Raw genomic sequence first — 16757 nt, 5'->3', positions numbered from 1 at the left:
CCCTCCTCCTCCAGTCGAGCTTCCACAGCTTTATATGTGCACCTCCAATCTGCGTTTTTCTTTGTCAGCTGGAAGAAAAAGAGTGAAAATGGTCATTGAGGGACTTTCTAAACCTCTCGCTGTCTCCTGGAGCTCGTTGTTCCAAACCGGTTCATCTCCAAACAAAATGAGAAGAGCTGAGGTTGTGTGAAACGCTGTGAATCAAAGCAGTGACTGAATGTGTGTTTCTACCTGGATGAGTCTGCAGAGATGGTTCTGCTCTTCCTCCATCAGAGCCTCCTTTTCCAGGCGGTGCTCCTCTTTCAGAGACGCCATCTCTGCTGCCACCTCCTCATCCCGGAGCAGCCAGCGCTCCGCCCACTCTGATACACACTCTCTCCTGGTATCGTGGGACGCCTGCAGCTTCCTGTTTAGAGCCTCCTTCTCCTCAGTCAGCTGGGCCACTTGCTGCTGGTGCTTCTGCTCCAGGTGGCGTCTTTTTGCTCCTCAAGAGCTCGCGCCTGGAGTTTAAGAGAAAAATAAAAATGAGTTTTGTTCATGGCATTCTTTAAGCAGTGAGCTGTATACTTGTGTTTCTGTTCTAAACAGAAAGCTCTCTCACCTGTGTCTGGTTCTCCTGCTCTAACTCGGCCAGGCGATGCTTTAATTCAGAGATTTCAGCGTTTGCTGAACGCTAAAATCCTGATAATAGAACAACGCCTCACGGAGGGACTTTATACGTTGAGACTGATCCCCTCGGTAGTACTCGGGGTCTCCAGACCTTTTCTTGCCAATCTTCTTACTTTCCATCTTGGAATAAGCACTTCTACAACACTGGGAACTCATGAAAGATGCAACACAGGAATGAACTGTAGTCTGTGACGCTCTGAGCCTCAGAGCTGCCTTGATGACCTCAACATGACTTCCTCAGTGTTACCATGGTGCTAATGGGGCTTCCTGTTTGTAATTAGCTTAAAATTGATCATTCCGTGTAAATGAGTAGAGCAGAGTGGAGAGTTACTTTATTAATCCCAAACTGGGAAATTCTGGGGTTGCAGCACCATCAGTAAGTAGCAAGCAAATGAAAGTAAAAATATGTCATTTATCCATAAAAATTATATACGGGAAGGCTGTATATACATACAAACACCCATATATGTATACATACATACATATACAATAAGCACACGCACACATACATGCAAATACAATAAGTACAAATAAGAAATAAGAGATTAAAGATATGATAAATGTGCTGAATAAAAGAAAAGAGGTGGATGAACTCGGTGCAGAAGCAATCCACTTCCTGTTTCAGATTGTAATTATGCATCTTCATGTTTGGTTTGTTTAAAAGAAGTTTGGACAAAATGACCATCCAAGCCTGTGTTAGATCAGTGAATGTGATCGTCCAGCTTCTATACAGTGTCAGTTGAGAATCAGCAGTGTGAATGATCATCATGCAGAAGTCACAAAGCTTCCTGAAACCCTCAAGATGATAAGTGTGAACAATAGATTGCATCAGGTGGTGGAAAAAGAACATGTGCAGACTGCTGGGACTGAAGGATAATGAGAATCATCCAGAATGATGCGGTCGTTGGGTGAAGAGCCGGGGCCGGGCTCTGCCAGGTGCACGTTGCTGCAGTGTCCACTAGATGGCAGCAGAGACCAGCGATGCTGAAGGCCTGACTCCTCCTGTCCCTCTGCTCAGATCGCTCTGGGGACGGTCACCAACGTGGAGGAGGCTGTGAAGTGGCTCAGCTACACCTACCTCTACGTCCGCATGAGGGCCAACCCGCTGGCCTACGGCATCAACCACAAGGCCTACCAGGTGGGAGGATTCACTTCCTGCTCCGCGTCCCTCCCTCCTCCACCTGGAGCCCCGGAACCGGACCTGTTCTACCTCTGTTTCAGATGGATCCGGGTCTGGAGCTGTACAGGAAGGACCTGGTGGTGGAGTCCGGCCGGAAGCTGGACAAGGCCCGGATGATCCGCTTCGAGGAGCGGACCGGATACTTCGCCTCCACCGACCTGGGCAGGACCGCCAGCCACTTCTACATCAGATACAACACCATCGAGGTAGGAACGGACTCAACACCGTCCGGTAGAAACTCCTCTCCATTTCACTGCTTCATGGTTCATTGTGCTTTTATTGCCGTTTCTTTCAAAGTGTAAATTCCGGCTCGACTCATATACCTTAGTTTCTGCCTCAAGGATTTTCGCAGTTCCTTCTCAGAACTGCAGAAACAAACCGGTGTCTGACGCTTCATGTTTCCACTGTGTGAATCCAGTCCGGAGTAAAGAACGCCGGGATGTGTGCAGTTTGTGGTTTCCTCCACCTGGAGGTGCCGGGCTGTCCTCCATGCTGCGTCTCATTGTAACCTCTGACCCGAGGGTTTGTCCTGACTGATGCTCCATTAATCACCCCTCCTCTCTCCCTCTCTCTCTCTCTCTCTCTCTCTCTCTCTCTCTCTCTCTGCTCCACATGTGAAGACGTTCAATGAACTTTTCAACTCCCAGCGGACAGAAGCCGACATCCTGAGCATCGTGTCCAAAGCCGAGGAGTTCGAGCAGCTCAAGGTGAGAGATCAGAGAGGTGGTCGGAGAGACCCCCCTCCCCCACCCCGACACCCCCACCAACCCCCATCCTCCATGCCTCTTCACAATAACAATCAGGCTGCAAGTGAAGGTCTCGCTCGTCGCCGATCAGACGGAGTGGCCGTCAGGCTGGATGAGAGCATGAAGGCATGACGGCGGCGGCGTGTCGCGTTGCGTTCCAGGTTCGGGACGAGGAGATGGAGGAGCTGGAGCAGATGCTGGCCAACTACTGCGAGCTGCCGGCCGCAGGCGGCGTGGAGAACGGGTACGGGAAGGTCAACATCCTGCTGCAGACCTACATCGGGCGCGGCGAGGTGGACAGCTTCTCCCTCATCTCAGACCTGTCCTACGTGGCTCAGGTGACGACCGCTCGCACATCTCTACGTTTCACTGGTTACTTCTTCACTTAATGTGAAAGCACTCCCATCGGATCAGTTCTGTGATTTAACACTATAGATTACGGTTCTGAGCAACGCTTTCTAACATTTCTGATCAAAAGAACTGTTTGATCCTCTCCACTGAAATAAATATATCTGAAAATAATGTAATGAGCAGAAGAGAGTTCAGGATACATGAACCATGGTTTGATTTGATGTCAGCTTGTGCTCTGATTGATGTCTAGAGTGTCGGGGATGCGAGGAAATAAGTTTATTTCCATGTTAAAGCTGCCGGCGCCTCCTCACAGGAGCCACGCAGCCAGAGGCTGCTTTCCTGTTCTGGGGTCGATTTGCTGAAGCCCACCTGGAAGCAGCAGCAGTTCGATAAGCAGACGCTTCCCGAGGCTGGTAGAGACCAGTTACAGAGCAACGGCGTGTTCGAGGGATTAACTGAGTGGTTCCCAGTCTACACCCCCCCCCCCCCCCCCCCCTCCCCCCCCCCCCTCCCCGCCGCCGGGCCCCGGTGCCGGTCACATTAACACCTGACTGGATCAGTCAGGGCGGACTGCAGCGGTCTATCAGCGAGCCGCAGGGCCGTCTGACCTCTCCTGCAGGAGCTCGCACGGGGAAATCCGTCTGCACAGCTGTGGCCGACCTGCACCTCTGAAGCCCCCCGCCACCCCCACCCCCCCCACCCCCCTCGCCTCCACCTCACATGATTAATCACCCCGTATCCAGCTGCCGCTTGCCTCCGCCGATCTGTTTCCACACTGAACGAACGTCTCCCGCTCCTCGCAGAACGCCGCTCGCATCGTGCGGGCGCTGTTCGAGATCGCCCTGAGGAAGCGCTGGCCGGCCATGACCTACCGGCTGCTCACGCTCTGCAAGGTGATCGACAAGCGGCTGTGGGGCTTCGCCCACCCGCTCCGCCAGTTCCCCGCCCTGAGCCACGTGGTGCTGAACCGCCTGGAGGAGAAGAAGCTCTCCGTGGACAAGCTGAGGGAGATGAGGAAGGACGAGATCGGTAAGGACTGCAGCCGGAGGCCGGCCTGCACGCACCACATCGCTGAGAGTTCCCCAGCAGGCCTTTCGTGGCGTTACAGTGAACAGCAGCTCAGCTGTCGTCCTGAATTTACCGCCTGAGAACATGTCCTCTTTAAAAATCACCTCCTGGATGAACAGCAGATGAAATTATACTACATAAAAGACACTATCAAGTCTCATTCTCTCTGAAATACAAGAACATAAAGACTAATTACTGTTTTTCTTCAGAAATATAATACTTCATTTATCCTATTCAGTGTTTTGTACCAGCGCTGTCACAACTGTGAGCAGTAAATATCACATCATCACAGTATTAACAGAAACCTAAATCATACAGAATCCCTGAAGCTTTCCTGAGGCTTGGCTTGGATAAACCTTTTGTTTTAAACTCTGAACATGAAAAGAAGTCTTATCTCCTGAAAAAAAGGGCAGAAAAGAACAAAAAAGAAACTCAAATAGCAAAAATAGCAAGAAACTGAAAAGCCAAGTGAAAAATCTAAAGTATGTATAATAGCTAAAAACTGAAATTATGAAAAGTGCTCTCAGCCCAAATGTCTGAAAGTATAAATGTTTAAATTAAAAAAACGACTGAAATCCTGAAAATGTGAGAAATAAAATGGCCAAAATGTTGAAAAGAATCAAAATCTTGAACAGCTGAAATTAATTTTCCTAAACTCCTCCAAACTGTTAAGAGTCAAACTTCAGACAACTGTCAGTCAAACAGAAAATAACTAAAACATGGTAAAAATGTTGAAAACCATTTAAAGAGGAAAATAAAAACACGGTGAAACGTGTGTTTCCAATAGTCGTCTGTGCCGACTGCCTGACTGCTCTGTCAGTAGAAACGTCTGAGCGATCCTGTCTTCCTTCCCAGGCCACATGCTGCATCACGTCAACGTCGGCCTGACGGTCAAACAGTGCGTCCACCAGATCCCCTCCATCTCCATGGAGGCCGGCATCCAGCCAATCACACGCACCGTCCTGCGAGTGCGCCTCGTGGTCACGCCCGACTTCCGCTGGAGCGACCAGGTGAGTCAGGAAACGGGTGAATGAGAAGCAGACGTCGTCCTGGTGAACCTGTCGCCGGAGTCACTGCGCTGGTCCCGCTGCTGTTCTGACCCAGACCCTGCTCCGTCTCAGTGTGGAGGGACGGGTCTGCTTCACGTCTTCGTCCTCCCCACCTGCTGCAGGCCCGCCTCCTCCTCGTGTCTGCGGCTCCGCTCTGAAACTGGACATTTCTCCACACATCCAGCAGATACCTGGAGGAAGGAAAGATCTTTGGGGCCTTTAAAACCCCGTCAGGACCAGAGCTGGGCGAGTGGACTCTCTGGAAGGGAAGAGACGGCAGTGAACCACAGCGCTCTGCCTCACAGCTGTGTCTTAGTGCTGCGGGTTCAATTCCCTCTGCAGCTTCTCTAGAGACACATGTAGAAGACCCATAGGTTCGCCTGGTCCCGTCCTCCCAGTCCAGTCCTCCCGGTCCCGTCCTCCTTGTCCCGTCCTCCTGGTCCAGTCCTCCTGGTCCCGTCCTCCTGGTCCTGTCCTTCTGGTCCCGTCCTCCTGGTCCAGTCCTCCTGGTCCCGTCCTCCTGGTCCCGTCCCCCTGGTCCAGTCCTCCTGGTCCTGTCCTCCCGGTCCCGTCCTCCTGGTCCCGTCCCCCTGGTCAAGTCCTCCTGGTCCCGTCCTCCTGGTCCCGTCCTCCTGGTCCCGTCCTACTGGTCCCGTCCTCCTGGTCCAGTCCTCTAGGCCTCACTCACACAGTCCTGTTGTTTCATTTCGTCTTCCATTTTGCAGTAGTAGTTTTGTCTCTGGGTTATGGAGCCTGGTCTCTGACCCGTCTTTGTCCTCACTGTGCGTCTGTGTTCGTCTCAGCAGAGCTTCAGGTGTGTGTTTGAGGCAGGTCTTCTGAAATCAGAGTCTGAGGACGTGGAGACGCCTCGCTGCTCCACAGCGTTGCTCTGAAGCACTAGAATAATTCTCTCTGTTGCGGCCCTGCATAAATCATTTCATGAGACATCATTTCATTCTGTAGATGCTCTTTTCAATGCTGCAGGTTTGTTCATGTAGAGAGAAAATCCTGAGTGTAGAATACTCTTCAAACACTCTGAAAAATATAAGGTGTCGTAGAGGACACGGTTTCACACCACTTAGAAACGCTCTGTTCCTGCTCACTGGGCATTTTTGGCAGATGGAACTGGAGTAGTCTGCAACTTTTTGAAAACGCCGCTGCTACTCTCTCAGACATGCTAGTTAACCTCACACACACCTCTGTGCTGAGAGTGTGTGTTCGCAGCAGAAACTTGCTCCAGTGGGAAACAGCGTGCAGACTGAGAAACAATCAACGTGGAAATCTTCTCGGCATGAAACGGGAGCGCTGATGGTCCGTGACGAAGCGTTTCTGGAAAATTACAAGTCATGAGAGGAAGAGACTGAAAACACACACACACACTCACTCCTAAATTCTAACGCAGTCAGCTGGGGATCTCAGAGCTGTGACGCTCCTGAACGTGAGTGTGGATCTTCTGCTGATTTGAGGTGCAAACGTTCTTTCTTTAGCGTTTAGCTCCGCTCGCGGCCGTCGGGTGACGGAGCGGGAGCTGAATGTCTGGCTGAGCTGTGCTGACTGAAGAACTAAAGTCCCTTTCCTTCATGGGAGACGTTCCCTCTTTTCCACTGGTTGCTGGGTTGTTGGCATTCAGCAGGTTTCTGCTCCCATCTGCTGAGCGGCGTTGGAGTGCTTCATGCAGCTTCGGCCTCCTCCCACCGCCAGGCTCCAGAAGAGCGTCTCCTCTGCACTCCTTCCCCTTCCAGCCGTGGAATCTCCATCTGCTCCTCGGAGCCGGCGCTCCTCCAGGCCCGGCCGGGCCCCGGCGCCGCGTCCCGGCCGGGGTCCAGGGGTCCGGAGGGGATCGCGGGAAGCTCAGGACGGAGTCCGTAACGGAATCCGAGTGGAACAGGAAGCTCATTGTAGCCCTGCTGAATATGAAGACGAATGTTTATGTCCAATTAGCGATGCGTGCTCCAATCATGGGAGAGCGGTAAGGGAACACTGGTCCGGCTTAGCCCTGATCCGGCCGCAGAGCCAAGACACATGTACGGACACATGAGCCGCCTCCCCGAAGACCCCCAGGAACCGGAGCCGGCCGGCTCACCGCGATACGCCGCAGCCACGGCGGCCCTTCCTCACCAGCTGATGGACGGCTTTCTGAGAGCTCGGTCTGTTTCCGGGAAGGTTCACGGCTTTGGTTTGTGTCACCACTTTATGAAAACACTCAAGAAACAGAGAAAATTAGATTTTTTTATACGTACAGAATCATTTTAATGGGTTATTTTGGTTATTTTTGTCATAATGCAACAGACCTTGACGGTTTAGCGTTACATCTAGCTGTTCACTCATTCTAATGACTTTCGATTACTGGTTAAGTGATGAAAGTAAGTCTGGCATAACCTGGCGTTACGGCGTTCTCCTGATCCCAGGTGATAATCCCTGGCACCGTCTGTGTGCCTTGCTCAGGTGCACGGCTCGGTGGGAGAGCCCTGGTGGCTGTGGGTGGAGGACCCCATCAACGACCACATCTACCACTCCGAGTACTTCCTGCTGCAGAAGAAGCAGGTGCGTTCTGCCTCGTCTCCGCCAGCGGCGGCATTCGCTCGCTCGCTCGCCCCTCCTGACTGCCTCGTCCCTCCAGGTGGTGAGCGGAGAGCCGCAGCACGTCGTCTTCACCATCCCCATCTTCGAGCCGCTGCCGTCGCAGTACTACATCAGGGCGGTGTCGGACCGCTGGCTGGGCGCCGAGGCCGTCTGCATCATCAACTTCCAGAACCTCATTCTACCAGAGAGGCACCCCCCGCACACCGGTACACACACACACACACACACACACACACACACACACACACACACACACACACACACACACACATTCCAGCCGTGGCAACACAGATTTATACTTAACTCCACTTGAACTTAAAATACCGAAAGTCCGAAGTGTGTCCGCGTCCCGGCTGAGTGCTGCCAGCTGTTCATCCAGCTGCTGCAGCCTGTCATTAACAGTCGGACGTGAAGAGCCGGCTGCAGTTCAGTCGCTGCTCCACTTGACTGGAAAACACACGTCCTCTCGGCAGGGGGTCCGTCTCCCAAGCTGCACCGGTTTACTCCAAATGTCAGAGTCGTGGAGGATCTCTCAGCGTCAGCGCGGGGTAATAACACGGTTCCTCCGCTCCACATGGACGCTCTGTGGTCAAGAGAGCAAATTTAAGAATCCAGATAGAAAAACATGTTGCTCGGAAAGTGTGACCAGATTTATGCTTGCTCAAGGGCCCTGGACAGGAGGAGACGGAGAACGAATCAGAAACCTTGAAGCCCACAGACAGTGGACTGTCTGGACGAATGCTCAGCTGTAAAGGGTTAAAGTGGCAGACTGAGTCCACCAGGTCCGCCTGATGGGCTACAGGCGGGTACATCGCATTAAGTTGGTCTACATGACACTTTATTTGGAAGGAAAATCCAACAAGATGAAACAGGAAATTCTTCCTCAGTGTTTGATTCCCGATGAAGATTCTCTGGTCAGAATTCAGTGTCTGCAGGAAGTCTCCATGCTGAAGCTGCAACAATGACTTTAAATTCAACTTTTGGACTGATTGAATGCTTTACGTCCTGGGCTGAAAACGGCCTTCAGATGCAAAACGACACCTTTAAAAAATGCTGTTCTAATCGGTTTAGCTAGGAAGATATGGGCTTATTCGTGATTTAAAGGTGCATTAAGGAGTTTTCACGTTTTATGCGAAACAGTGCCCCCTGCAGGCCTTGGGCGTAATGCAGCTTAGTGAAAAACTCGTGCCTGTGGCTCGCGTGCACGGAAGAGGGGGACTCCTTCCTCGCTCTTTGAGTAGCGCTTGAGTAAGATTTAAGTTTCTTCTCCCTGGTGGAGTCTGTGTGGAGCTGTGGCAGTGCTAGAAGCCAGTCTGTTCTTACTTTCTGGAAGATCCAGCTCAGTTGTTGCTCACTAAGCATCTGGCGGAGTAATGGTGGACAAAGCGAAACTTAACAAGCGGGAGCGCGCATTACGTCATTCCTTTCAAATTCTCCCCAAAAAAATGCTGGAGCCGGACCGGCACTGTGACTTTCAAGTGACAATTTAGCGCTGTTAGAGGTACTTGTAATGAATATGTCAGGGCACATTGTACACATCATTAAAAATGTGTAACATATTTATGGTGGAAAATAAGTATTTTTAAGGTTGTAAAACTCCTTAATGCATCTCCTTAATAATCTTTTGACAGCCCTAAAACAATCAGGTTGATGGTATGTCGACGGTTTACCTGACCCGGCCTCTCATTTTTGACTTTCAGGTTTCAGAAACTAACCTAAAAACACAGCATGTAAATACATGATACAGCTTCAGCCTTGTTTATAGGACATTTGGTGTGAAAGTGTGTGTTTTTATTACTGATTTTACGAGCAGCGTTTCAGAGAAGTTGCTTTTTCTCTGTTTCCATGGAGACGGAGTGGAAGCGTTTTCACCGTTGTGGTGTGAATGAACCTCTGACACACTGCGATGGTTTGTCTTCTCTCTTGAAGACGCGCCTCATGGTGAACTCTGTGTTGTGTTGTTTTTGCTGCAGTGTGTTTGTGGACTTGGCTCTCCAGAGCTTTGATGGATGAAGCATCTTTCTGAAAGTGAAAGCCTTCATTAAAATCTAATACTGGCCAAAGCGAGGGGACAGTTCAGCTAAAAACACCAACTACAGATTAGTGTCAGTGTGAACCAGCAGCCGGCCGCCACAGACTGCTGGGAGGGTGGAAAGTGGGAGCAGAGAGGCCGACCAGAGCTTCTAATTCAGGCGTCCTGCAGCCTGCCAGGAACCAGGATGTTTGAGCTAACCACACTTTCCCTCGGCGAGGGCCGCTATCAGGCAGAAACCTCCCTCCGCGGAGGGATCACGTCCCGGCGCTCCGTCCTGCCGTCTGCTGGCTTCCATTAGGAAGACAATAGTCTGACTTGGCTTTATCTTCCGCGTCCAAATCACATCCTCACATTTCGCTGTGCGCTCCAGGATGTGATTGGTGTTTGTTAGAGAAGCTCTGTGTAGCTGGATTCCAGGCAGCTGCTGTCTTTAGTCTTTCATGTGAAGAGGTGGAGGTGGTGTGTGTGTGTGTGTGTGTGTGTGGCCCTGACGCTGCTTCCTGCTCCGCCCTCTGCTCCTCAGAGCTGCTGGACCTGCAGCCGCTGCCGGTGACGGCTCTGGGTAACCGCGGCTACGAGAGCCTGTACAAGTTCACCCACTTCAACCCCATCCAGACGCAGATCTTCCACACGCTGTACCACACCGACACCAACGTCCTGCTGGGGGCGCCCACGGGCTCCGGCAAAACCATCGCCGCCGAGATGGCCATGTTCAGGGTCTTCAACCAGTACCCCTCCTCCAAGGTGAGGCTCGCCGGCTCCCCCTGCGGGCCGCCGGCGGGGCGGACGCTCAGTGTGTTGCTGTGTTCAGGTGGTGTACATCGCTCCTCTGAAGGCCCTGGTCAGAGAGAGGATCGAGGACTGGAAGGTCAGGATCGAGGAAAAACTGGGAAAGAAGTAAGAGAAGGGTGTGACGGAGGACTGGGTCTGACCGGCTGGGTTTGACTGACCCTCGTCCCTGCTCTGTCCCGGCGTAGGGTCGTGGAGCTGACGGGGGACGTGACCCCCGACATGAGAGCCATCGCGCAGGCCGACCTCATCGTCACCACGCCCGAGAAGTGGGACGGCGTGAGCAGGAGCTGGCAGAACCGCAGCTACGTCCAGAAAGTGGCCATCCTCATCATCGACGAGATCCACCTGCTGGGTGAGAGGCAGCGGCCAGAGGTTTAGAACATGTCAGGGTTCCTTCATGTCACTGTTCCCGACAGGAAGCCTGGTTCGCAGCTCATGCGCCGACTGGACGGTCTCTCTGTGTGTTTCCAGGCGAGGACCGGGGCCCGGTGCTGGAGGTCATCGTCTCCCGGACCAACTTCATCTCGTCCCACACCTCCATGAGCGTGCGGGTGGTGGGGCTGTCCACGGCTCTGGCCAACGCCCGGGACCTGGCCGACTGGCTGGGCATCGGACAGGTCAGGCTCCAGGGTTCAGAGCGCCGCTCTCCTCCCGTGGATCGTCTTCACCGGCTCCTCTCACTCAGAGCCAGATTGGCTGTGTTCAAACAGAGGGCCGCCTCGGCGGCGGCGGCCAGAGACCACAGTCTTTGTTTTTTTACGGTTCATCTGCCGCCGGTGCGGTCGCACCAGATTGAATGGATTTAATAGGAGCAATTAGGATAAGCAGACACAGATTGTTCCTGGAGGTAACACCGGCGCTCTCCTCTCCAGTTGGCTGTGTCCGGATGCCGCCGCAAAATCCACTTTATATTCATTTCATCAAGGGCGTTTTTATCATTAATGCCAAAAATCATCGTTTCCAACGAGCCTCACATGAGCCGCAGCATCAGCCAGGTCTGGAAATGGATGGAAACAGTTGATGTCTCATGTCACGTTTAAGGCCGACTGGTTTTAGACCTGAACAAGTGTATAAAGACACAGAACGATCAATTTCCTATCATGCGAAAACTGTTCTGTAGAAATAGGAACCGCTTCAGGTTCATCTTCAGTATTTCGTCTTTATTTGTGAGACCCTTTGCTTTGTGCAGCGTGTCTGTCATGTTCTGTGTGACGGCTCTCTGATCCGTCGACTGTCACGATGCCGCTGCAGTGAGAAATCTCAGACATTAAAGCGTCTGTGGAGGAGGAGGAGGAGGAGGAATCTGCACATGGAGCTGCTTCTCCCGCCAATAGATTTGTCTTTACTACAAAGCGAAGGCTGTTTTACTTGTTTGGCCAAAGTCTGCTGAAATCCTGGCGCTGCCGGCGGATTAATGGCGTGTTTTCATCATGGCAGACACATTTCACACTGCTGCAGCTCGACTTCTCCGTCCTCTGCCAGAGCCGTCCACAGCCTGCGTTTGGCGGCCTGCCAGCCATAAATCTGGCCGCGCCGCTGGATTTGTAGCCTCGCGGCTCTTTGAGGCGTCCGCTGACGAGCAGCAGCGCCTCCGACGTACAACACTGTGAACAATCGCAACACGCACTTTTTACGACGTGCATTCGCACTCTGAGTCCCGCTGTTCCCACTCCGCTCCAGCCCGTAGCGCCTCAGCTCGCGGCGAACCGGCTTGACGGCGACACGGAGGTCATGTTGCAGCCAGATGGAGCTTCGCCGCCGCCGCCGCCAGCTGCTCACACTAAATCTCCTCTTTCTTCTCCTGCCTTTGTGGAACAGGTGGGTTTGTTTAACTTCCGCCCGTCGGTGCGCCCCGTCCCCCTGGAGGTCCACATCCACGGCTTCCCGGGACAGCACTACTGCCCCCGCATGGCCAGCATGAACAAGCCCACCTTTCAAGGTACCAACATCTGCGCCGGGTCAACATCTGCTGCGGGGTCACCGCTCAGCGCTGCCTTTTATCTGCAGATTTATGTGTCTTGGGAGGACATATTCCCACAAATAAAACTCCACAAGTGCAAAAATCATTCTTCTGCTTTGAGGAGGAGGAGTCAGGATGACAAACCGAAGGTTTACGAAAAGAACGTCTCAAACACAACTGTCTTAAAATTCCAAGAAATCTCCTTTCAGTTCTTTTTTTTTTTTTTTTGTACGATCAGCAGCAATAACAAGACTGATTGAATTTATGACACAACTCTGTCTTATTATAAAGAAAAGACAATGAAGTCAGCTCAGATGTAGAGTAAAAGACTCATCAGTAACATAAAGAAAATAGAGCTGATTAAATCAATCTGTGATGCTGTTTGGTTAAAAATACTTTTAATCTGACTCAGACTCAAAGATATGGTACATACCATCTTTGACCACCAGATGTCACTGTATGACAGCAGAAAGCTGCTACAGCACCACAGGAAAGTCACCATTACGTCTAGAAAAACAGTGAAAGTTGCATCGGAAAAACATTGAAACTGGTAGCAGAAGATAAAGACGGCTAATCGTGACTTATACAGGAAAATATGATCACTGTTCTACATCGCTTAGACTTTGTCATCCCTGATTGTCAAAGGTAGAATTGATTATTTCAAAAATTGGAAGTTGTCAGGAACCACCAAACATCAGGCTCATTTAGTTGGTTCTGCATATTTAATGTAAAGAACAGTTAATAGTCCACTTCAGACGTTTAGGTCTGTGGCAGGCTCTCATTGAAATACTGAAGTCCCTCTGATTTCTCATGAAATGTGCAGTGAAATGTTTAAAATGAACCCAAATTGCACATACATCATGATTTTTTTTTATTCTAAATAAGTTGCTTTTCTGACTGTATTTCTGTTATAAAATGTCGTTGGCACGTTAATTAATTAATTCCTGCTGTCCAATCATGTCATGTGTTGAACATGCCCAAAGGGGACATAATTTTTCAAATAGAAAGGATTAATCAAGGGACGTTTTGCAAAATGGCAAAACACAGGGAAGAAGTTCAAACCAGAAATGCAGTATTGTTTCATTACTGAGACAAATTCAAAAAATCCTGCAAGCAACTTCAATTTCAAAGAGTCTCACTGCTGCGTCTCCTCGCTCTGGGATAAAGTCGTTTGTTGGGAAGAAACAGGAATAAAAGCTGAAGCTGCCAGATGACTGACACCCCGGCCTCTGTGCAGCGATCCGCAGTCATTCCCCGGCCAAGCCGGTGCTGATCTTCGTGTCGTCTCGGAGGCAGACCCGTCTGACGGCCCTGGACCTCATCGCCTTCCTGGCTACAGAAGACAACCCCAAGCAGTGGCTGCACCAGGACGAGCGCGAGGTACGACACGGCGGCGGCGGCGGCGGCTTGTTTCTCTGCCTCTGTCCTCTCTGTCTTTCCGTCCGTCCTCTCCTCTCCTCGGTCATCTTTACCCTTAAATCCAGTGGATTGATCATGAAACGCTGATCTGCTGCAGTTTCAGCATGACTGATAAGAGCTGCTACACACTCCTGAATGTCTGGGAGTCTGCAAAAACACTTTTGAGCCAGGTGCGTGCGTGCGTGCGTGCGTGCGTGCGTGCGTGCGTGCGTGCGTGCGTGCGTGCGTGCGTGCGTGCGTGCGTGTGATATATGCCCTCAGCTGCTCCGTCTCTGCCCCGGCCCGTGTAGCAGCTCAGCTTCCCGCCGTGTGACTGACAGGTTTCTGCTGATCGCCGCTTAACTCTCTCCAGGAGTTTGACCCCCCCTTCAACCCCTGCTCACCCCTCCTCACCCCCCCTTCACCCCCCCCCCCCCCCCCCTCACCCCTCCTCGACCTGGCAGCTCTTTCTCGCCTCTGCTGCTCTCCTGGTCTCAGTGCAGGTTCTCCTGGTCCTGGTAGTTCTAGGGTTGTCCCTGAGAATGTCTGAGTTCTCCACTGTTAATGTTCAGAGTGTACTGTTCTCAGTGTTCTCCATTGGTAGCGTTTTAAGTTCCCCTGTCGCTCGGTCTTTGTGTTGCCGCCGCTGTTTCCTCAGATCGAGGCCATCATCGCCACCGTCCGGGACTCCAACCTGAAGCTGACGCTGGCCTTCGGGATCGGCATGCACCACGCCGGCCTCCACGAGAGGGACAGGAAGACGGTGGAGGAGCTGTTCGTCAACTGTAAGATCCAGGTAGAGTGGAACCCTCCTCCTGCTCCCTCACAGCTTCCGAAGCAAAGCACCGTGGGATATTTACAGTGGTGTGAGCGTCTTTCACTCATGTGACGTCTCTCTGCAGGTTCTGATTGCCACCAGCACTCTGGCCTGGGGGGTCAACTTCCCCGCCCACCTGGTGGTCGTCAAGGGAACCGAATACTACGATGGCAAGTCCAGGCGCTACGTGGACTACCCCATCACAGGTACCGGGGGGCGGGGCCACTGGGGAGGGCTTTCTATGGATACCCGGAGCAAATGACCTCAGCTTTCTGACTACCCAAACTAAGATGGGTTTTCTTTAACGAGTAGGTGTGCGCGTGTGTGCGCGTGTGTGTGTGTGTGTGTGTGTGTGTGTGTGTGTGTGTGTGTGTGTGTGTGTGTGTGTAGATGTTCTTCAGATGATGGGCCGGGCGGGTCGGCCTCAGTTCGACGACCAGGGCAAAGCCGTCATCCTCGTCCACGACATCAAGAAGGACTTCTACAAGAAGTTCCTGTACGAGCCGTTCCCCGTGGAGTCCAGGTAACGCTCGCCTCCAGCTGGGATTACTCAGTAATCCGTCTGGATTACTCAGAGGTCCAGATAGAGCAGAGGAGTTCTCAGGGTTTTGGGAGAAGAGTTCTAACATAACTTTCCTCCCACATGGTTCAGTTTGACCCTGTTCTGGTTGGTTTGGCCGGACGGGGGCTTGCCGTGTGTTGGTTTTGGGCCGTGGGCCTCATGTTTGGCACACCCGGCCGTCCCGTGCCTCTGTGTGTAAAGCGCGTGTGTTTGTCCGTCCAGCCTCCTCAGCGTTCTGTCGGACCACCTGAACGCCGAGATCTCAGCGGGAACCATCTCCTCCAAGCAGGACGCCATGGACTACATCACCTGGACCTACTTCTTCAGACGGCTGGTGATGAACCCCAGGTGAGCGGCACTCACACTCACACTCACGCACACACACACACCTCTCCGCTCAGACATCTGCTGCGTACACACAGATCCTTCCAGAACATTCCAGCCTGTTGGTATTTACACGGCTGTCAGCTCACATTTAGCAGCAGGACCGGAGCGGCCCGCCCAAACCCTGCGCCCCTCGGTTTGATCTCACACGCAGATTCTGGGTCGATATTGGATTTCCAGGGAAACAATGAGGAGGATTTAGTGTTCCTGCAGCTCGGGCTGCGGCTCTCTGGCTGATCCAGAACGCTGTGATCCAGGGTTTGAGCTGGACCGGACCGCTGATATCGTTTCCTCACTGATTGACGCTGCCGTTCGCCAGCAGCTCCACACGCTGCAGCACTGCTCTCTGACTGATCGATGAATACGACTTCCACATCTGTGCATTGACATTTGCTTTATGAAATGATCATTGTGGATAAAATCATCCAGAAATCTGTATCAGTTGACCCAACTGGTCAGCTCTCCACCGGAGGATCTGAGTGTGATTCCCGCCTCTCCTGGTGCGTGTGCACACCAGTCTTTACACACTGAATCGGCTGACGTGGCCTGTCATGTAAAACATACTGACACTGCTGCATCCTGGAGATTAGAGGTTCTTCTTCAGTCAGGAGACTTTATGAACGGCTCTGAGTTCCACCTGGATCCAGGTGAAGTCGAGGTCTCCATGTCTGGAAACCTTCATCAACCTGCCTGATGGATTAAAATATTGCAAAGAATCCATGTTGAAGGTGGAAATCAGACCGGCCGGTTTTGTGCAGGTGCTCAGATGACAGTCTGCATTGAATCAAAACAACCGACACAGTTTGGAGGCAGCGTGACGAACATGCTTTGCGTTTCTTGGGGGCTCGTTACCGATCAGTGGTGCATCCGCTCCCTGGGATCCTGCTGCATGCAGCAGCTCAGAGACTCTGGGGTGTGAAATGCAGCCTCTGCATGTGCACGTCCTCCTTCCCCCGACAGCGTTACGTCTGCGCCGCTGTGTTTTATAGCTCGGCAGCAGATCCATCACTGCTGATTCAGGCTTTGATTCTGTCAACGCAGACACACAAACACGCCCGCAGCAATCCCCCGGGTGGCATCAGCGGCCCGCCGCCGCCGCCGCCATCAGGGGCCTAATGGTGATAATGCTAATGGCTACGACTTAATTAGACAGGCGCTGCCAG

At 52.2% G+C, this 16757-nt stretch overlaps 1 protein-coding gene across 2 annotated transcripts in view; it reads left to right on the top strand.

Moving 5' to 3' along the window:
- Positions 1-16757, top strand: part of ascc3 (activating signal cointegrator 1 complex subunit 3) — a 139953-nt gene that overhangs the window by 103728 nt on the left and 19468 nt on the right. For both annotated transcript variants that reach the window (XR_003932377.1, XM_030102252.1), the window contains 18 exons: positions 1688-1807; positions 1891-2055; positions 2470-2556; positions 2757-2933; positions 3750-3975; positions 4870-5024; positions 7509-7607; positions 7684-7852; positions 10205-10425; positions 10493-10578; positions 10659-10825; positions 10945-11090; positions 12292-12412; positions 13671-13813; positions 14490-14627; positions 14734-14854; positions 15039-15171; positions 15433-15558. Coding sequence is in view for 1 of the 2 variants with exons in the window: in XM_030102252.1 (XP_029958112.1) it covers positions 1688-1807; positions 1891-2055; positions 2470-2556; positions 2757-2933; positions 3750-3975; positions 4870-5024; positions 7509-7607; positions 7684-7852; positions 10205-10425; positions 10493-10578; positions 10659-10825; positions 10945-11090; positions 12292-12412; positions 13671-13813; positions 14490-14627; positions 14734-14854; positions 15039-15171; positions 15433-15558 (2600 nt within the window). In the remaining variant the exon portion in view is untranslated. The remainder of the gene's footprint in view (positions 1-1687; positions 1808-1890; positions 2056-2469; positions 2557-2756; positions 2934-3749; positions 3976-4869; positions 5025-7508; positions 7608-7683; positions 7853-10204; positions 10426-10492; positions 10579-10658; positions 10826-10944; positions 11091-12291; positions 12413-13670; positions 13814-14489; positions 14628-14733; positions 14855-15038; positions 15172-15432; positions 15559-16757) is intronic.

This window comes from Salarias fasciatus, chromosome 11 (genome assembly GCF_902148845.1).
Source record: "Salarias fasciatus chromosome 11, fSalaFa1.1, whole genome shotgun sequence".
In the NCBI taxonomy this organism is placed as follows: Eukaryota; Metazoa; Chordata; class Actinopteri; order Blenniiformes; family Blenniidae; genus Salarias; species Salarias fasciatus.
Note: the sequence above shows the minus strand (reverse complement) of the source record. Positions and strands in the feature narration are given on the sequence as shown.